Source organism: Protopterus annectens, chromosome 11.part0 (genome assembly GCF_019279795.1).
Source record: "Protopterus annectens isolate FY-2018-M chromosome 11.part0, PAN1.0, whole genome shotgun sequence".
Lineage (NCBI taxonomy): Eukaryota > Metazoa > Chordata > Ceratodontiformes > Protopteridae > Protopterus > Protopterus annectens.
This window is the reverse complement of record NC_056745.1, coordinates 288399008-288421644: the sequence shown is the minus strand read 5'-3', so window position 1 is coordinate 288421644 and position 22637 is coordinate 288399008. Positions and strand designations below refer to the sequence as shown.

Sequence of the window (22637 nt, the reverse complement as noted above, 5' to 3'; positions counted from 1 at the left end):
TAGTGTAGTAGGTTTTAGATTTTTGAGTAAGGTCTGTTTTAGGGTGGTAGGTATGGTTTGAAAGGTAAAGGTGGGTTGGGTGCTGGGTGGATCAGGGCTAGATGTGCCAGAGCTGGTGTTTGTGTCCGATGGAGTGAGATGGGTAGCTAGAGACTGGATAGTTTCAGTAAAGAAGGAGATGAAGCTGTTTGCAATTTCTACAGGGGATTTATCAAGGGCAGCTGATGGGGTAGGAGTGGCAGAACGGCCTGGGTGAAGAAGATTGTTAATACCAGCCCAGAACTTTTGAGGTTTTAGCTGATATTTTTGTTGTAGGAGGGTGTAGTGATTTTTTTTTGTCTAGAATGACAAATTTTTTTATCTGATTCCTTAGCTGCCGGTATTTTACTTGGTCCTTAGTGGCTTTGGTAACATTCCACTTGGCCCAGGCGTTGTTTCTTAGTTTAATTTTGTTTTTTGTTTCTTTAGATAGCCACGGTGCAACTGTCAATTTTACACGGATGGTATGGGTAGGAGCATGGTAGTTAAGGATAGCCAGAAATCTGGTATTGAAGTACTTAACTGCTTCTTGTGATGGGAGTCATTTCAAGACATTCCAATTACATGCTTTGAGTTCTTTTTGGAAGTTGTCAAGGTTAAAGTTCCTGACGTTTCTTATAGTTTTGTAGGTGGGCTGGTTGGGAATGCCGGCTTTGAGCCTAATAATATAGGTAAGGCAGTGATCACTTAGATTATCAGGTAATGTACCTGACTTGTACTTTTGGGGGTGGCTGTTAATAAGTATCCAATCAAGGATACTATCTTTGACTCTATTTTTGCTAAATCTGATGGGGGTGGCAATGATCTGACTAAATCCATGGAGGTTTAAATGGGTGGAAGGAGTTTCAGAGGAACAGGTGTTCCAATCAGTGTTAAAGTCTCCCAAGTCAATGGTTTCCTGGGGATAGTTAGAAGCTAGCCAATGTAAGATATTTTCTAGAGTGTAATCATTCTTACCGGGTGGAATATAAATGCAGACAATGTATCTGCATTTATTTTTGTTTATTATTAGTTTGGTGATGAGAATTTCAGCATTGCCAAACTGGAGTGGCTGTTGGGTGTAAATTGTTATTGTTAGGGTAGACTTGTATAGTACAGCTACCCCGCCACCATTCCTGGAGATCCGGTCCAGTCTAAGGATGTTGTACTGTGGGGCGGGGTTATTTCATTATCTTTGATTATTGATTTTAGCCAGGTTTCTCTGAGGCAGATGATATCAGGGGAGTGAACAGCTAAGAGTCCATGTAGGCTATGGATGTTATTGTTTAGGCTTCTGATGTTGAGATGACAGACCAGAAATGAGTTTGGAAGTCTGTCAATCTGGGTAGTACACGTTGAGTTGTTAGATGGTGTGCTTTGGGTCTACTGTTGTGGATGGGCCAGGGTTGGGGTGGATGTCTCCATCCTTCATAAGAGTCATTTTTAAGTTGCTTATGAGTCTTAAAAATTTGTTTATGATTTTTTCGTAGCTTTTGGTTTTTAAGCTAATGTAGCAGTTTTTAGTCAGGTGATGGTAACTGGGGGGGGCGAGGAATTAGGAGAGGGGGTGGTTATGTGGTGGATAAACTTATTAAATGCTGGGTTGGTGTCTGATAGTTTGGGTATTGGATTTCAAGATGCTGTACATATTCATAGGAGCTTAAGTGATAAGGAATGAATAGAAGGGGTACTAAGGGTAGCAGCATTAGTGTTTTAGCTGTAGTCAATAAATTACTAGGGTAGGGTCTGTATTGAGTGTATGTGGTGGATAAAAGATTAGAGAGAATAGAATAGCTATGGGTGGTTTAATATGGATAGTGGGGTGGATAGAGGGTGTATTATTGTGCTAGGAGTTTGCTGGGTTCTAGGAGCATGTGTAGTTGGTTAGCTAATTAATGGGGCATGCCAGTAGCACTATAAACGTAGTACTACCGGGGGTGGGTGGAATATGGGGGCAGGGTGGGGCACGGAGCAAGCGGAGCGGGGCTAAACCAGTAAAGCAGATGCCTAGAGGCAGCATGTGCATGTATGAGTTATAAGCATGCTTTTTGTTTCTTTTTATATGCCCAGTACTCTGCTCCTAAGCCCTACTGTTAAATGAGTTACAAGCATGCTTTTTTGTTTCGTTTTATATGCCCAATACTCTGTTCCTAGGCCCTACTGTTAAAAACTACACAGTTCCCTCCTGATTCTCAATTTACAATGCAGAGAGCCCGTTTTCCAATTCCCTTTTGTAGCACACTTGTTACACTTAGTTTATTGAGAAATGCACTGTTTGGAGGTGCAGAGTACACTACGCTTGTCTGATTGAATAGTAGAAAGCATGCTGTTTTTACCTTAATTGGGGAAGAAAGAAGGCTACAGGAAAGTCTAACCCTTCCAACCTAATGCTTATCAGCATAAACAGACTACAAGCGGGAGATATGGGGACATTAACCAGAGATTTTTGGACCCAGTTTGTTAGGTTTACAGGTGGCAAGGTATTTTAGTGGATATTGACCTTATTAAAACAAGTTCCTTGGTGGGGGAAAGTCTTCTGTACTTGTTGTTATTCCCGGAATGACCCTGTATGCTTTTACAAGCCTTTCAGGTGGAGGTGAGGTAGGATAATGTATTTCTTGTTTCCAGAGTTGCATACTAAAGGAATGGGGAGAGAATCTGAGTAAGCTGCTATCCAGAATAATGCATTATCAAGTGATGCCTGTTTTAAGAAGCATTCGATTTACACAGTCAAGAATCAGAGTTTAGTTTTCATTTTTTAAACCATAACACGTCATTAGTAGCAAAGGCATAGCTAAATACCATCTTACACTCTTTCATTTACATGTTACACTTCAAGGAAAAAGGCAGGTACAATCAAATGTGTACAGTTTTATCCAGGGTCCATATAGCAATAATTCAACATACGTATTTTTCTTTGAAAAGATCAGTAACATATTACAGTCCTCACTACAGGTATAAAGGCATGCATTGGATGCACTAACAACAGATAAACCTGCTAGTTCTTCAGCATAGAGGGATAAAGTTCTGATTGCAGTACAGGTGACTGAGATTCAATTAGTGATCCAAGTAAAGGAAGAGTTAGCCTGGTTACGAGAGGAATGAAGGAGCAGACTGCAATCTCCCTTCTCAGAGCAGGCTGTGAATGCACTAATTTAGGGCATATTACAGACACATTTTCCTTGGTGGAGACTGGGGAACTGTCTACTTTGTTTTCCCAGTAGGGCAACAGTGTAGTCATGTTGGGTTATGTGCCTTGCAGAAGTGAGGGGCAGTAACTTTTAAAACTTGGCAATTGCACATCACCCTCACAATGTGCTATAGACTGAACATGCATGGTGGAGACAGAGCCTTAAATCAAAAAAAGTAATAAAAAAGGAGAGAGAGAGAGAGAGAGAGAGTGAGAGGGAGAGAGAGAGAGAGAGAGAGAGAGAGAGAGAGAGAGAAAGAGAGAGAGGCAGAGAGAGAGAGAGGGAGAGAGAGAGAGAGAGAGAGAGAGAGAGAGAGAGAGAGAGAGGGAGAGAGAGAGGGAGAGCAAGTGAAAGAAAGAAAATAGGGAAAAAATAAATCTGGCTAGTCTACTCACCACTTACCAGTGATGCAAAAATGACCTAAAGGGGGATAAATAGATCAAACAGATGGCCAGAATGGGACTACACAGTCAAAAACAGAGCAAAAACACAGCAGTGAATAAACTTAAGCTGGCTATTAACAAGAGAATGAGTAAGGAAGTCCTAAGGAGATGGGGGCATGGTGCTCTTCATAATGATGTAAATGCTTGAGAGTGAAGTTTGTACAAGAACAATGTGTACATTGGTTTGGCTAGGCTTGTTAATAACTGTTTGAAGTAGTTAGCCGGCATATGGTAGGCAGTAGAGCAAAGTGAAGTCACAGCTTGCATGTTGATAGCATAGAAGTCCTACGTAACAGGCTAAAAGGGTTTGTTTTTAGGTAGCGAGTACATCTGTCAAGCATGTCAATGTGTGAATATCACATGGTTACATCATGGAACACAGGAAGGAAGCAGGACCACAGATATTTCTTTCACAATGACCTGCACATGCTTTGAGTATTAGTCTCTGTAACTCACACGCATATAAAACCTGCTTTTTTGTTTTCACTTGCTTACAGCAATATTGCCCTACTCTTATTTGCTATCCAAATATCCATTTAACAGTGACCAAAGTTCTGGATTTAATTTCTATAGCTTTTGTAACTTTTGTATTTTGTCTCACTAGAAACTCACCTGATTCATAATTTGCAAATGAAGTTTCATATTTTGTCAGTTTAGCCATTGATGGTAAGGGAACTTTAAGATATTGTCAGTAAGGCAATTTGTACTCCTTGCAAACACGTTACATCTCATCCCTCAGAAGCTGACTTAATAATACAACACAAACCTTTACAAGTGGCTTTGTCCTGGGTAACATATTCACTGGTGTTCACATCTGGTTTGTTTGCAGTGAGTTTTTTTATTTAGAGTGTCTTCATATTCAAGGATGGGTAAGTCAGTGGAGAATATTTCTTGTTCAGGTGTTTTTTTATTATGTTGAAACAATACTTGTAGGATCAATTTGTCCACTTACAATTTGAACACTTATGAAAATAATGTGTTAAGTAAGGGGTTGTCTTTTATACCCACTACAAATACACAAGTAACTGATATTGTCTTTGACATTAAAATGTTTACGCGTAATATTATGCTTAAATGTATATTTAATGGAGTTCAAGATTCAGGTATGAATGAGTTTAGAAAACCAAGTATGTTTGTTCCCAAACTTGATTCACTAGTTAATGCTTTTGAGCAGTTATGCATATCTAGTGTATATGAAGTTTATAATGAAGAGCAGTTAAGTAAGAAAGATAATAGAAGTTATAACTTGACTAAGCAGGAATATGAAGCTTTATTATCAATGCAAAAGAATCCTAATCTGGTTATTTGTCCGGCAGATAAGGGAAGACAAATAGTGCTAATGGATAAAGCAGATTATGATATGGCCATGGATGTAATGTTATCAGATAGGAGTTTTTATGAAATTATTCACTCTACACATGTAGATTCTATGATTAAAGCTGTTCAGAATACCATTGAATGGTTGGAATTAACTACTGTTATAGACCATGATTTAGTTAAGTATTTGTTTATCTCTCACCCTACTGTACCGATAATAAACGGGCTTCCTAAAATTCACAAAAATATGATTAAACCTCCCATGAGACCTATTGTCTCAGGTAGTAATTGGTGTACAGAACCAATCTCTATTTTTATTGAGAAACGTATTAGACCTTTAGTAGACAAGTCAAATGTCATCTTAAGAGACACTGAACAATTTTTATCTGAGTTGTATGATTTTGCTAAAAGTCTTTCAAGTTCATGTGCTTATATGTTTGTAACTTTGGATGTCGTTTCTTTATTCACCAAGATACCGAATGACATAGGTATTGATTTAGTGATGCAATTTCTGAAAAAGTCCAGTGAATACAGAGAGGATGAATTATATGTGATACAAACACTGTTGAGTTTAATTTTGCATAATAACATTTTTGTCTTTAATGAGAGAATATATTGGCAGAAAAATGATGTTGCCATGGGCAGTTCCTGCTCTAATAGTTATGCAAATATAGTTATGAGTGTTTGGGAAACAGATAACATAATTAATGGTCCATTTTCCATGAACATTATTTTTTATAAAAGGTTTGTGGACGACCTTTTTTTGTTATGGAGAGGTAGTGAACAGCATTTGAATGATTTTGTGAGTTACATTAATAACTCTACTACTTTTCTGTCTTTTACTTTGAATTTTTCATACACACATATCAATTTCTTAGATGTGACTATTAGTAGGAATACAAATGTTTTTTTTAAAAAGCAGCTTGTACAGAAAACCAGACAAAGTATGCATCCGAAGTTCGTTTTTAGGAGTGTAGCTATGAATCAGTTTTTGAGAGCTTCGAGGCTTAATGTTTATGATGATGATTATATAAGCTGCAAATCCAAGACAGTGAATGAACTAATAGAGAGAGGGTATAATGAAGAGATGGTACAACATATTTCAGGTGAGATGGATCTTCTGAGGTCTACTGTTGCTAAACCTTATTTTTCTGACATCTTTGATCGTAGGAAGAGAAGGAATGATAATAAAGTAAGAATGTCTCTACATTACACTAGGGACATCAATAAATATATAGATGTTATTGGCTCGCATTGGAATATTTTGATGACAGATGAATATATTAAGTCATTAGTGGGTGTAAAACCACAATTTACGTTTAAGAATAAAAGGTCGCTTAAAAGTAGATTGTTATAAACAGAAGTCTAACAGCTTTAGTGACATGCACTTTGGTATCAAACCATGTGGTAAATGTAATTATTGTGCTTATATTTCTACTGATAATACTTTTAAGCATCCGGATAATGGTCAACTTTTTCATATCAGAGTTGCAGCCACTTGCAATACAAAGCATGTTGTATATTTAGCTGCCTGTAAATTGTGCCACAAATATTATGTAGGTAAAACTAATCGCTGTTTAAAGGAAAGAATTAGGGAACATCTTTATAATATTAGTAGAAAGAATCTTACAAATGCATTAGCTAAACATGTTGTTAGTACAGATGCAAGACATGAGTTTAAGTTTTTAGTTTTAGGTATTACATATGAGAATGTGAGACGTGGCAACATTAGGCATAGAACTGAAGAGCTAGAAGCATGCTGGATAGCTAGGCTAAGGGCTAATTATGGTCATGGATTAAATGACCATATTCCAATTAAACCAGTGTTACAAAATAGACCTTGGAGGAAGTAATAATAAGTTATTTTTAGTCCCATTATTATTTTTAGTTTCATTTTTGCATCTAATAGTTCTTCTGTCTTGTTTCTATATGGTTCTTATATCCGTTTTTAATGTTTTTATGAGACTTATATGTATTGTTAAATATATGTATTTTTAAATTTGTATTATGTAATGGTCACATGATTAGATAGGTGTGTATATAAAGGTGTAGAGTTTCAGTGTATTTTAAACACCTGATGAAGCTATATATGTGAAAGTGCTTGTGTTAATAAAGCTGAGCTGAAGAGAAGTGAAGAAACCTTATGTTTTTGTGCCTGGACTTTTAGTTCCTTGCTGATTGTTGGATTGCTTTGCTACTGTTGCCTATCTTGAATCTGGAGCCATACCTTTGCTGTTTTTTTGCTTGTTTTTTTATTATGTTAAAACAATACTTGTAGGATCATATGTCTGTCCAGGAGAAGGTGAGAAATCAACAGAGAGGTTAGGTAAGAATTAAGTAGACCAACTGAGTCTCTGACAACAAGTAACCTTACCTGAACTGTAAATTTATGTTGCATTTTGTTTACATAATGAAAACAATTCTGAAAGTTTGCCTAATGTTATCTAATAAAGATTTCAAAGCCAGTAATTCTTTGATTACTGAAAATACAGTAGAGTATGACATTCATCTTTCCAAAGGACAGAAGAAGTTCTGCAAATGATTAAGGAGAGTTAAAAGCAAAGCAGATGGTATTGAGGTATAGTAACAGTTTTTGAATTATACACGAGTTTCCAGAATATAGCTCCTCTCCCCCACAAGAATAACCCCCACCCAACTCCAAACAGTGTATGTTTCTCGACAGTGCACTTTTTTGTACAGAAATAAAACTCGTACTACACAGAATAAATAAATAAATTACTTTTAAATGCGTGTGTGCCATGACATACATGATATATGCCTGGCTATGCCTATGGACTAAATAATGGGTAGGCCTCAGGTGAAGGAATGCAGAGCTACAGCAGAGGGACTCAGCTTTCATGGCTGATTTAGGTTCAGTTAGGTTAGAAAAGAGATATTTCACAAAAACAGATAAGCCTACTTGAAGACAAGTGTATTGTTGAGGAGTTTGTACTCCCACCCACCTACTTGCCCATTTTAACAGATAATAGTTAGCCATGATATGCAGACCTATGGTCAGCAGCTGGAAATTGTGTCACAGATGCAGAAGACTTTTTCCGGAGGTAGCTAGCCCATCACAGAGTATGCAGGATGAGGTACCCTCTGGATTGCAAAATGCCTAAAATACATACCAGTCGTTGTATTCTCGCAGGCCAGAACAGGTATGAAAGTTAGGCAAGGGCTAATGATTACCTGACAACATGCAAGCTTTTTGAACTGTATATAGTTTATATGATAAAATAAGATATGAAAGCATGTAATGCTCAGTCCTTTTGCTATTCCATAAAACTTTCAGTCCTAGTAATGGTGTGGACTAGAACAAATAGATCCAGATTCTAAATTCACAAAAGAAGGCGGCATTGAATAACAGTGAGGTATCATTGCCTGAAAGTAAAATGATTGCTTGCTTTGACACATTGTGGATCGCCTTAAAAACTACAACTATATTAGCTATGCATTAACATTGATCTTTACTGTTTAGGTTTGTGAAAGTAGCATTATATGTTTTATTCATGATCATTATTACAGAGACTACTGTAGGTAAGTGACATAAAAAGATGTATTTTTTCCTACTTAAGATTTTCCATTTGAGGAGGAAGAGGAAATTGTGTACATAAATGTGGCCGTGGCTCATGTAGTGATGTAGTTCCAGGCTGCAGCAGTCTGTTAAAGGTCGCTTTGACTAAATGCAGGGTTTTCTGAAAAAAATGGCTAAAATTTCTTTCAGCTAAATGACATAAAACAGTTCTTTTTTTTTCCCCATGGGGCAAAGGCACACTCTCTCTCCTCATGTAGAATCTAGACTCCTTTACCCCTGCTAGCAATATACTCAATTCTGGGGTCGCTGTAGTATGAAAACAAGGAGAAATCCTCCTTGCTGTTGTGCTGTTTGACTAACATTGTCAAAGTGACAAAAATATTGGTATGACAAAGTGGTATTCAATTAAACTAGTATTCTCGCAATAAACCAGCAAATAAAATTAAAAGTGGGCACCTTTTCTACTGCAAAATTAATATTTCTATCCTGAAAATAGATATGCTTTATTTATCCAAGTACGCCATAAAATGATACAAACAAGCTTAGTTTCAAAACACACAAAATAGCTTGAAATTTAAACAAACACATAAAATACTAGGGTATAAAGTATAAAAAAACTCTGAGGTTCTGGTTCATCTGCTAAGGCTATAAAGTGGAGTAGCTGAATGTCATTTCTCTGCAGATCCTTTAAATTAACTGCTGTGCCTTTGCAGCTTGTTCAGTTTATCCCAAAGGACCATGTGCTCTTTCCTGTGAAGGATATTGTAATCTAAGTTCAAGCAGAGTGCTACATGCTTGCAGCAAAGTAATTTTGGTTTCATCATTTCCACATATGTTGTTCAAAGCTAAGTACTTACAGTACAATTTGCATCTCCCCCAGAAGTTTTTGCCATGTGTCATTTCCCCTGACTTGTATAATTCACCATTTAGTTTAAAGGATATTCATTACCGCATATTCACCTGCCATTTTATAGACATGCCTTTATAAATGGAAAAAACTGGAGTACTAAATGATGCAAGAAAACATTCACACTGGCTCAGAACTGAGAGTCATTCTTTTGTAGAGAATTTACAGTATAGAGCTGAGGGCATCAGGCAGTACTACACTACAATCACTCTTATGTATATATATCAGCTTTGTTATATTTATTATTCTTGATAATATCGAACATATTTGCAGATCACAGGAGGTACTGTAAGTATAAGGCAAAAATGACAGTTTTATTCACAACTGTCATCCACACTGCTATGCTTATATCTATCCTAAAGCAAAATGTACTTTCCACTCAGAAACATGTTTCAGTGACGACTGTAGTCATCTGTTGCGGGCGGTATATGTGGTTTGCCCCATACAGCAGAAACGTGCATATTTAACTTGTTTATGTGTGGACTTTCACACAGACTTTTGCCAAAACAGATTTTTGACCTCACAACTTATAACTGTTCCATCACACTAATTCGCATTTAGCTACTCGCATCAGTCACAGTGTTAGGTGTACTAAGGCCTGTCAAGGGGGTCAGCATTAGCCTGTCAAGGGGCTCAGTGTTACTTCAATAGGAACAGAGATTTTGACCTTGGACTCATTTTACAATGCGGATAAAGTGCTTTCACACCATCTGCTAGTTAAATCTATTTTGTATCTCTGTTTCCTTTTTCTGGACTTCTCCTTTCACCCTTACTAACCTTGGTTGAACTGTTAAGACTTTAAGGAGTTTAAATGTTGGTGTGGATCCTCTTGTTTGGTACATTTATGATATCGATTCCAGTGATGAACTTAAGCTACGTTATCTCAGTATATGTAATTATACAAAACATTGGACTGCAGATCATTTTGGTAGCTATTGTCAACCCCTCAACACTTTCCAGCTTTACATAATCCAAAGCAATGCAGTATAATTGCACAACATTTACAATAAGGCGAGCAGCAAAGCTCACTGTCTAATTCTCTAGCAATCCTTATATAACTTAAATGTTACATTTTCTTTAAAAAATAATTACTTCTTTACTTCCTGAAATCTTAAGTGATAGTTTAAGTTCTTGTATCTGTGATCCGCCATACATGCATGGAATACATAAGTAATGGCATACCTTAGCATTGCACTTATGTGTATATATTCATGGATCCACTCAGTGGCTCACATACATTGGTAGGCAGAGATTTAAACAGGCATGCTCAGTCACTCTCACTCACCTTCAAACAGCTATACATGCACTCCTTTTATAAATGTAGATAATATACTCCAGTATGTAATGTATGTAAGGTCATGGTTGTAAAGACACTGATAACTTTTAGCTTAGATGGTAATTGCAAGCAATTATTTGTATGTCCTCATCCCTATAAGCAATGCTGATTGCTGAGATGCATTCTTTATGTGCAGACCGTCAACAGCAGTTACATTCATGCAGATTATAAATAATAAAGAAAAGCTGCACTTATTCAGAAGTCATGTATAGATACTTTGAACTGTAGAAAAATGCACAGCTTTGGCATTAGTCCTAGTCTGCTGTTAATTTATTCATACTTGTTTCTAGAAAGATTGCTCTATCTGTAGTACCAAAAGTACTTTTTTGAAAGTAAATGAAATACTTTTGTACAAAAACCTTAATTTAACTATAAACATAAATAACAGTTTCTAGTATGCTATATCTAATAATATGCAATTTTCATTACAGGGAGGTCTGGTTAAAAGTAGATCAAGTGGACTTGTCTTCAGGGATGGCAAATGCCACATTGACTTCATCCTTGTTTACAGAAAATCTAGTGCACAGACAGAAAAGAGAGAGGTCTTTGAAAGAAACATCAGAGCAGAAGGACTGCACATGGAAAAAGAGGTAACATGAACATTATTACAAAATGCATGCAGCAGAGGTTACTTTTATTGGATTTGTTTAAGAGTTGCCTAATGAGTTATACATAGACAAACATGTAATCAGTGATCTGATAATGATACTTTGAGTCAGGGTGCATGCAAACATGTAATCAGTGGTCTGGTACTATTCTGCCAGGACACATGTAAATATGTACTCAGTGGTCTGGTAATGGTACTGTGAGTCAGGGCACATGTAAATATGTAATCCATGACTAGTTAATGATACAGTGAGTTATACAATCATAGGATTATAGAATCATAGTAGATTACTAGGCTGTCAACTAAAACAGTGATGGTGAACCTTATGTGCCTGGAGCTTTTGAAATGCCAAACCCAAAATAATTCAATGCACTTCACATTAGCAATGAATGCAAAAGCAGGGTCTTTGGTAACTCAGGTGTTGATGATTGCTGACATGTCACCCAAAACATTGTGGCGTGTGTCCTCTTTGACAAGTGTGTCATAGGTTCGCCATCACTGGACTAGTACGTCATTTTAAGCCTAGCCGTTTCATCCCAATGTAATACCACAGAAATGTTAGTGAACACCTAAGATTACAATTAGTGATGAGTGCCCATGTCCATTAGGGTTGTGGTCCCTCCCTATGCCTGGTAAGAATTTATGGTGCTCCATTAAATAATCCAGGCTCCTCTTGTACAGTGTCATACAGGTGCTCTGCTTCACATGAATTGGTAGCCTGTTCCAATGACGTGGCAGTCACTAGGAGATAATCTGTCCTTCCAGCATGTCCTATTTAAGTCACAGACTTGTCATTAGGTTTGAATCTTGAATTCCTCTGTAGGCCAGGCATAAGTCTCCCCTAAGAAGTCTATATGATACGGAGTATATTGACAGGGACTTTAGTCAGTCTGTGTAAGGCATATGCTGGAACCCATTGATCTTCTTTGTTAGAAACCTCTGAGGTCTCTCTAATTTCTGAAGGTGCTTAGTACAGTACATGCCAAATGGGGTGTTATACTCAATTATGGGCTAGATAAGTGCTAAGTATATGAGGGTTATAACTTCTTTTGCTCTCAAGGTGATGCCTTTACTAATCAAGTGTGCTATGTAGAAAGCTTTCCTTATTACAGTAGACACATGGTCGTTGAAGTTAAGGTTGTAGTCAACTTGTGATCCCAGGTCCCTTACCACTTCATGGCTACTTAGGGTATTGTTATTGATTTGATAGTGTAACGGGACATTGTTTGTGCTGAAGGGAATGATGATGCATTTCTTTGCATTCATTTGGAGACCATGACTAATACACCAGTTGTTGGTCTGTGTGAGAACTTCCTGGAGTATACTGACATTATTTGGGTATTCAGTGATTGCACCTAGTTTGCAGTCATCAAAGATGGTTATTTTAGAGTAGCAGAATTATTTTATCTATAATACTAGTAAGTTCTTGTCAGAATTTCTAATATCAAATTGCATCCAGTCAGTGCTGGAAGTGAAAACAATATGTACTTTGTCTCAGAATCAAATTATATTGGTTATTTTATTTTATTTTATTTATTTATTTTAATTTTGTTTACCAGGATGGTCCGACTGGATGAGGTCCATTTACAGCGGAGGCCCGGGGAGAAAAGCTCCAGTTACATTAGAACAACACATTACAGAAATAAACATATAATACAATGTGTAGGAAGTAGTATCTATTAAGTTAGTAGTTTCTAGAAAGAAGTCAAAAAGAAATTAAAACAGTAGACAATTGCAATCAAAAATATTTACATATGTACATTTAGTTTGCAAAGAGCAACAGTCAGATTTTAACAGGTACATGTTTTCCATGGATAATATTTTGAGGAAACATATGTATTGGGGCATGAAAAGAGAGATAGGAGATGGTTGTAGAGGTAACAGATTGTGGACTATGTAATACATGGACAGAGCCAAGAACTTGTAAGATGGGCCTAAGGGAGTTTTTGAATAGAGTGATGTTAGCTGCAGAAGTCACAGATGGGGGGAGATTATTCCAAGTTTTGGCTATAGTGTGTGAAAAGAGAGATTTGCCGGCTGTATTATTTGCTGAGGTAATAGTGAGGAGTGATTTGTTGGCTGAGCGGAGTGGACGATTTGGAGTGTGGCTGGTCAGTAGATGCCTTAAAGTGGGAATTTTGTCAGGTTGTTTTAGGATGTTGTATGATATAACAAGTTGGTGATATAGTAGCAACTGTGGCAGTTCGAGCCATTGAAGTTGTCTGAGAGGTATGCAGTGATGGGTTCTAAACGGGGAGTTTTTGGCAAACTTGGCAATTCTGTTATAACAAGTCTCAAGTTTGTCTAGGTCATATTTTCTAATGTAAGTGAGAATTGGGGCTGCATACAGTAGTGTAGATAGGAGATGGGTTTGAGCTAGGGTGACTTTAGTTTGATTAGTTAGAAAGTTCTTTAGCCTGTATAAGGAGCCCATTTTTTTGTGCACCTTATTTATAGTTTGAGAGATATGGATGTTAAAGTGGAGGTTGTTGTCTATTTCGATGCCAAGGAGCTTGGTGTGGAGAGAGGGAGAGATGATAGTACCATTATCGGAGGAGATGGAGAAGGAGGCTGGAGTTGTTTTTGACTTGTTTGGGGTAAAAAGTAGTAGTTTGGTTTTGTTAGGATTTAGGATAAGTTGAATGTTAGTTATCCATCTTTCTACTGAGGTGAAGGACTCTTGGGTGAGATGCTGTAGGGAAGTCAGGAATGGGGCTGAGCATATAAGGGTGGAATCATCTGCATACTGGATTAGTGAGGCATGTAGTGTACATGTGTGTAGGTTATTGGTAAAAATCGAGAAGAGAAGAGGTCCTAGTATGGAGCCTTGGGGTACACCAATGGTGGTTGGGAGCAGAGGTGATAAAGCTCCTTGCCACTGGACAGCTTGTTGTCGTTCTGATAGGTAATTTTTAAACCAAGCAATAGTGTTTGGGGTGAAGGCTAGGGAGGTGAGGGTATCTGCTAGTATGGGGTGAGAGACCATGCCAAATGCTTTAGAGAGATCGAGGAATATGGCTGATACAAATCTGTTGTTTTTCCTATGTTGGTTAACTAGGTCTGTGAAGGAGAGAAGAGCGGTGGTTGTACTGTGGTGTGGGCGGAAGCCATGTTGTGTGGGTGAGAGGAGATTGTTTAAGTTTAGGAAGTGCATGACTTGAGAGTGTATGCATTTTTCTAGTATCTTTGATAAAGGTGACAGAATAGCAATGGGTCGGTAGTTTGAGAAATCGTAGGAGGTTCCTCCCTTGTGAAGGGAAATGATATAGGAGACTTTCCACAGATGAGGGATATATGACTCCTGTATAGAGCGGTTGATAAGGATTGAGACTGGGTAGGCTATGGAGTAGGCTGCCATTTTTAGGAAATGTGCTGGTAGCCCATCCGCTGCGAGGGTAGTGGGTTTTAGTTTTAAGAGATGTTTCTTAATTGCAGAGGTTGGGATAATTCATTATTTAAAAAAATCCTGCAGAATTTATATCAACAGACCACTCCAAGCATGTCACTGGCAAATCGCCAGGCATGAAACTATCTCTGCAAAGAAAAATGTCAGGAGAATTTTGTCATCCATGTGAGAATGATCTTTAAAATCAGATAATATGGATAAAAAGTTTGATTATACACAAGAGAATGGCAACAGTTTGAACTTTGAAAACAATGATCCAACATCAAAATGGTCATACAGACATGGTTCATAAAATCCATAGAAAATGTAGGAGATAGAGACACATGAAAATTTTGCAGTACAGAACTAGAATCAGTTGCACATTTTGCTTCAGGATGGGATACACTCATAGTTGAAGGTTTGTATACTGAAAAACATAGCAATGGGACAAGGCTGTTATACTGGAGACCAGAGGCATAGTTGGCTCACTCAACTGTCCCTGAACTAAAGCCCTACTTCCTTGCTCAAACTGAAAAGCAAAAAAAACAAAAAAAAACAAAAGGTCAGTGCCAATAGACTGCTTATGGCAATCTGATGTACACACCCTCTCCCTACTACAGTTCTTTACTGGTAGAGTACAAAAAAAAAGTCATCTTCAATAGGCCAGTCTGAGACATTGCCCCCACCCTGCCACAGCACTTCATCAGAAGAGGGAAAAAAAGACTGCTTCATTCTGATGACATACCCCTTGACTCACCCCTCCCTGCATCTGTTCCTCAGTAGAAGAGAGAAAAAAAAAAGCAAATATGTTCAATTTTAAACTATAGCCAATTGCTTGCTACAGTTTACCCCAGAAATTGGTAAGTAGCTTTCTGTACTAGCATTCAAAAATGTAGGCACAGAAAGAAGAATGTGGTATCGGCACTTCAGGATTGCACCCTCTAACACCTTGCCCCCTTTGCCCCACCCTTGCTACACTACTCCTGAAGACTATATAAATATTAAAACACAGAGGCAGCCAAGAGACATTGGAAACATGAACCACAAAGGATTGTTGAAAATAATGAAGTAATGATTACATGAGATCATACCTTACCAGCAGCTAAGACGTTAGAAGTCAGCAGACGGAATACTGTACTGCAACAGAAAGAGACAGAAATAACATTGATTACTGAAACTGTTACACTCAGTGACAATAGTGTCCTATGAGCTGAAAGACATACATTTGTAAAATATCAAGTCTTGTAAGCAGAAACTAGAGCAGTATGGAATAAGGATAAACAGATAGATACACAGTTCCAGTTGTAGTAGGAGCAACTGGCCTAATAAAAAAGAATCTTCAAACATAGTTAGGTATGCTACTGACAAAAATTAACCCCTAGTGAACAGCAAAAATAGGTAAGTCCGGGTAATCATAGGTGCTGAAAAGAGTACTCTTATCAAAGGTTAAAGACTGAAGAAAAACTGATTTCATGAACTTTAATTATGTCCTGAGGTTCATTATAGTCAAGGTATGTAATAACCTAAGCATTTGGAGACATTAAACCATAATAGTATAGAAATAAGTATAATTAACATTGAGGAAAGAACAAGTAAGCAAGAAAAATCACACTGAAGTTTTGCTAAAAGAAAATAAATGGTGGATGACATATCAAACCAAGAGATAAGAAATGTGAGATATTTATTTTTTTGGTTTGCCTGAGAAAATGTAAGATGAAAATTTCTTCACCAACTGGAGTCTAGAAGTGTTAAACTTTTAGTAGGGCTTGACATTTGTTATACAAAGAGCCCATACATCTCTTAAAAAACCTCCAACTAAGGTCTATACTTCTATAGACTATAACCTCTATAGAATCTATAACCTCCCAGGTCTATAACTGTCAAATTCATCTCACATCTAAATAAAGAACTTGTTATTAGCACTGCTTGGGCAACTACTCCTCTAGTTTCGTCATCAGATTTGATAATGACTATTCACATAAAGTCATGAAAAAAAGTAATGGAAAAAGGGGAGGCATGCTTACCACTGATAAAGCATCTAAACGTGTGACATTAAGTACCACGTTTTATTTCTATTTTATTTCTAGCAAGATTAAAAATCTTTGTTTCAGAGGGAAATAGCTTTGATTCTTTATCCTTTCCTAAAACCAGCACTCTTCACAAAGAAAGAACTGGATTGCAGCCATAAAACTCAGGCAAGCAGAGTGAGACCTGGATGGAACACTGTTGTGAAAAAAAAAGATTCATGAAAATGAAATATTAATATAATTGACTAACCCGTTTATCTAAATAAAGTATACTTTTTGTCTGTCTAGGAGTATTGATATAGATATAGAAACTTCACACAAAAGTGTATCTTTCTGCACTTTAGTGTGATATTATTATTATTATTATTATTATTATTATTATAGATACATTTCGTTCAGTAAACTGGTCTTATTATACATATATACATATGCATACATTTCCATGTAAATTTACCTCTCTTATTAATTATCTACATCCAAATTCATTCCCATATGTTAAACTAGTATTATTTCTTAGCCAATAAAACATAAGCAAGGACACAAAATAAGGGTGCCCTTAGTCTCCTTTATTATTTATTTGGTTGTTGACTCTCTAGCCAATTACATAAAACTTAACAATGATAGAATATTATTTAAATACATTATCAATATACTTCTAAAACCCAGTTGTATGCTTTACTAGTAAATATAAAAAAATCATTGGAATATTTTGAACTGATATTAAATCTAAAATTTATTCAGAATAAAACTAACACCTTATTAATTAACAGTTAATTAACAAAACTAATTGTGAACATAATAGCCAGTATACAGATTAAATATGTAGGGGCTACTCCTACAGGCAGTCATAAAGAAATAACAAGAACTTTTAAATATATTTAGACAAAATTAAAAACAGTAATAAATAAATGTAATAAGTTATATTTTTCTATGGAACATAGGTTGATTATAATCAAAATGGTTATTTTACCCAAAATACTATACATTATACAGACAGCATATTTGCTTTCTTCTAAAGAACAAATTAAATAATTTAATGACATTTATTTGAAGTTATTATGGCACCCCCAACAAACACTGAAGTGCTTTGGGATAGCATGTAAAGAGAATGGGAAAGACGGCAAAATAAGATTTCCTGACCTAGATCTTTATTCTATAGCCTCCGTTACTGAAACAGTAGCTTTACGGTTAAATTGTGATTATTCAGCCAATAGGAAAGAAACCACATGAAACCATTTGGTTTAAAAAATATTACTACAGAACACACAAAATCATGACTAATAATATGAAGAGACTGTTAAAGACGTATTTCTTTACAATAATACAACAGATTCTATTTCCATAATCAACATGCTAAAAACATTCAGAAATTTTATATATAATCATCGGGAGATAAAAGCATGATACTTTACATTATTTTGTATAGCATGTGCCCAGACTGTATACAGTATAGATTGTTTTATAAGTTTATAAAATCCAAATTTACTAACACGTTTACAGCCCTGTTGTACTACATGTAGGTTGGTAAGTAATAAGTAGTCAGATCTGTCATGTGAGTCATTGTTTGTTGGGTTATTGTTATCACCCTGTGGTGGTTAATGTCGCCACCCTTTTTTATTAGCTTATGTGTATAATGATCTGACTTTCCTGTGTTAAGTGACATCAAGCTTTTCTGTTAATGATTGGAGTGCTTAAGTATAGTGCTTACTGGCACAGGACTTGTGCATAATCATAGTCAGTTGCATTTATACCCTGGTATAAACCTATACTTACCCCAGGTGCTTTAGGAAAAATTATCATTGAGGATTTATGGACTAAATGTCATTGTGTCCAGTCAAAAAGATAACCCATGGTAGAGGTAAGGGGTGTCACTTGAGATATCAGATCTCATGAAAGCTGAAATTTCTGATAAGTAGTTAAACTTTATAAAGAGGACCTGTAACGTGAATACAAGCATGAAGCACATGATAGAAGTTACAAGACAATGCATATGACACCAATGAAAAAAGGGCTAGTCAGAGGAAATACCTGACAGAAAATATGTTGATTTTAGAGTTCAAAAGATAGGCAAATGGCAAGAATGTGAAAAACATAGCAATATTAATAAGAAGGACTGGCATTGTAGCTGAAGATTCAGACATAGTTGAAGTATTTTCTACATTTTATAACTATATTTTGAGATCAGTGTTATCCAAAAATAAAGGGGGCTCTATTATCAAGCAGCAGTCCACAATCATCTGTCACGAGTAGGTCAATAGACACTAGGACAAAACAAAAGTAGGTAGCCTCCTACGACTGGACATAACCAAAAAAGAAATGAATAGGTTTACTCCACTAACTCCAGGGTCGCATTTCAGTGGGGAAAAGGACATATTATTTTTACTTGCCTTACAGTGCTCTAGACACTGCCAGTACTAATTGTCAGTCAGATGAACTGTCAGTCAAATGAAGAGTTAGTGAAATGAAGTTTCAGTCATTTGGTCTTAGTCAAATGAATGTCAGTCAAATGAGCTTTTGACGAAATGAAGGTAACCCATATATGTATGTATATATATATATATATATATATATATATATATATATATGTATATATATGTATACATGTACACACACACACACACACACACATATATATATATATATATATATATATATATATATATATATATATATAAACAGTAATCTTCTCAAGCAATACTTTTATTTCTTCACGTTTATTTTTCCTGTGTTACATTCAACATTCAGTTAACAGAATTTGATAGAAATGATGTCACTAGATGCTAAAACCGTTTTTGATGCATTTGATACAGATAATTTTTGCGGTAGTATTTAAAATATTGCATAATGTTGTATAGCATGATCACTCTTTTAAACTGTTTTTTTTGTCTGCATTGTTTCTACTGAAACTACTTGCATAGATCACATAAAGGTTTTAGACTTTATCTTAATTGTAGTTGTCTTTTATCATAGGGATGGAAATGACAGTTCATTCTGCTTTCTCACAGTAGGATCCCATCACAGACAGACATGAAATAATAACTGGTAAAGGGGTCATGAATTTCATTGTCTGCAAACAATTCAGCTGCTCTTTATTTTTCACTTTATTTTTTCTTCGTTGCCTTGTAGTTTGCTGGAGTAACCATATCCAGCTGTGTGTTCATTGTAGCATAAACAAGTTATGATAGCTGAAATGTGTTCTAAGATCAAAGGCCATTTTTTTTCAAACTGCAGTGTTTCTGAAGCATTGACTGCTTCCTTTCTGTTTCATACAATGAACTGAAAATTGGGATTTTATCATTGTATCATTTTTCCCTAATGTGCATAGCTCTCAATGGTCCAGATTTTCACAGAATACCCAGATTTGTGCCTTACAACATATTTTGGTCTGTTTCTCCTATAATTTGTGTTTTTTAACAAATCACTGATGATTGAAATTATTAAATAATGACCAGTGTTTTAGTTTCAGACTTTATATCCTTTATGAAATGCATACTAATCCAAAATATGTTATTCTATCAACTTTCTCAGCTTGTAAGAGCAATATTTAAAACCTGTCTCTGGTTTTGGACATTTTACCCCCATTATTTTTGGATTTGTCCAGATTTCTTATGCTAAAAAGTTGAGAGGTATGCTAATGGATTTCATTGATTCTAAACTTATTTATCACTACTCATGTGTTATGGTCTGAAGGGTTACACATAAAATGTGGTTGTTTTCCATACTCCTTTAAGTTTCCAAATAATTGGAGTTGTATGTCTGCCTAATTCTGATATAATAATTGCATGTAATACATTACAGTAAAACTTTAATAATCATCAGTCATTATTAATATGCCATTGTTGTCCAAAATAAAAAGATTCAGTACAGGCATTTTCCAAATACTCTTCAGTGTACAAATTTGACATTTTCACATGTAGATGAGGCTGTATGCAAAATGCATATGAATGTGTACTATATGGAAAACCTGTTTTAATTAAAATGGTGGTGTTTTCTAATATTATATTAACAAAGTACAGACTGAAAAACAGATATACCACCATTTGTTTATATTCATTTAGAAGCACAACCCTGAACAAAGTGTTTGTTTCAACTGGAGTGGTATGGTTTCAAAGAATAAATACGTGGGACTGTGTGTTGTGCCAAGCAGTTTAATGCCGTCATCTGGCTTTGTGTAATTTAAGCAGTATAGTCATCCCCTGGGATTCATTAATGCCTACACTAACTTTACAGTAAATGTACACCCTTCTGAGTGAACAGACAACAGAAGCATAACTCATACCTTCTTCCTCCTAATTTTAGTTTTCAACTCATTTCCTTGCAGCCTTAAATATCGAGGGGGATTCAAAGGTTATTACAAACTGTTGACTATGTGTACATTTAGTATAATCTTTTTGAGTGACTAGAAAGCACAAAAATGTGGTAAGGATGTTATTGAATACAGATTGTGAACCCTTAGTGTACACTTAGTGAATGTGTTAATGAATCTGGCCTATCATCTTAGAATAATGCAGATCATGCTTTCTTTTGTTACTGGCCTCTTCAGCATTAGTATATGTTAATGGAATCAAGAGTTTGCACTAATATTCCCTCAGTGGGCAACAGAAAGCCTTAGAGTACATGAACATTTTGTAGAAAATAATGATGTCCTTCCAACAGGACATTATTTAAGTGAATTTGGTTTGGTTACCTCATAGATCTGCTTTACCAAAGAATTTCTAAATGAGGTAATATGTCTCACTCCCTTTCTCTCCTTTGACAGTATCAAATGGAATTAGTCTCTAATCCCAAATTTCCTACACTATCCATCATTGTAAAATGTCAGGATGTTATTTGTAACTCTTAGATATTACTTGGCTTATTATTTATACAAATGTTTCATAATTATTATTATGTAGTCAGTAGTTTAAACTTGTGTATTTCTTATTAGTAAAGGAGTTTTGAAAGACTCACTTTGAGATTCAGAAAGTCTTACCCCAATTTGTAAGTCTTATTGCAGAAACTTTCTGGATCACACCAAGCTATTCTGATTCAGAAACCAGTCTACTGCAGTTTTTTGCCCATTACAGGGCGTGTAGAGCAGACAGTGGTCATGCAGTTGAAACCAAAGGAATCCAAGAGAATGGCTAATGCTAATTTGACGTGTGTGACTGGAAATGTGCATATTTCCTGATTAACTTGCATTAGTGATTCTCTGCGTTACTCAGCTAAGTAAAATTTTACTCTTGAAGGAAAAAGTGAAAGCTGTCTTTTGATGGCATTCACACATTCGCTTCTGTGGGAGTAGCTACAGTAGAAGTAGTATGTGTGTGTGTGTGTGTGTGTGTGTGTGTGTGTGTGTGTGTGTGTGTGTGTGTGTGTGTGTGTGTGTATGTTACATCAGTGTTTATACACATGTATGTGCATGTCTTTTGGTGCATGAATGTGACTAAATGGGTGTGTGTGTGTGTGTGTGTGTGTGTGTGTGTGTGTGTGTGTGTGTGTGTGTGTGTGCGCGCATGTGTGTGTTTGTGTTGGAGCATGCATATGGTTATGTGGGTGATTGTTTCCATGACTGTGTGTGACTGTGTTAGGGCCTTGTTTTTGGAGGCCTGTGTGTGTGTGTGTTTGTTCGTCTATGTGCATGGGAATATCTGTGTCTGTATATGTGTGTGCATGTGTGTACATGCATTGGGTGTCTGACAGTATGTGTATATGCATATGGGGATTTGCTACAATAATACTGGACTGGTAAGAGAGCACTATCGTGGTCAGGTTTGACAGTGCAATGTTCAGTTTGGAGTCATGGCAGTGAGCTGCTAAGTTGTTTCTTCATACGGCTTTAACATGTCTCTGAATTGGGTTCTATCTGTCACAAGACTTGACCAACCC

The 22637-nt window shown here is 36.3% G+C and overlaps 1 protein-coding gene across 4 annotated transcripts in view; it reads left to right on the top strand.

Annotated features, from left to right (window-relative positions):
- Window positions 1-22637, top strand: part of ANO4 (anoctamin 4) — a 1520875-nt gene that overhangs the window by 275250 nt on the left and 1222988 nt on the right. For all 4 annotated transcript variants that reach the window (XM_044087781.1, XM_044087780.1, XM_044087779.1 and 1 more), the window contains one exon: window positions 11182-11340. In XM_044087781.1, the coding sequence (XP_043943716.1) occupies window positions 11182-11340 (159 nt within the window). The remainder of the gene's footprint in view (window positions 1-11181; window positions 11341-22637) is intronic.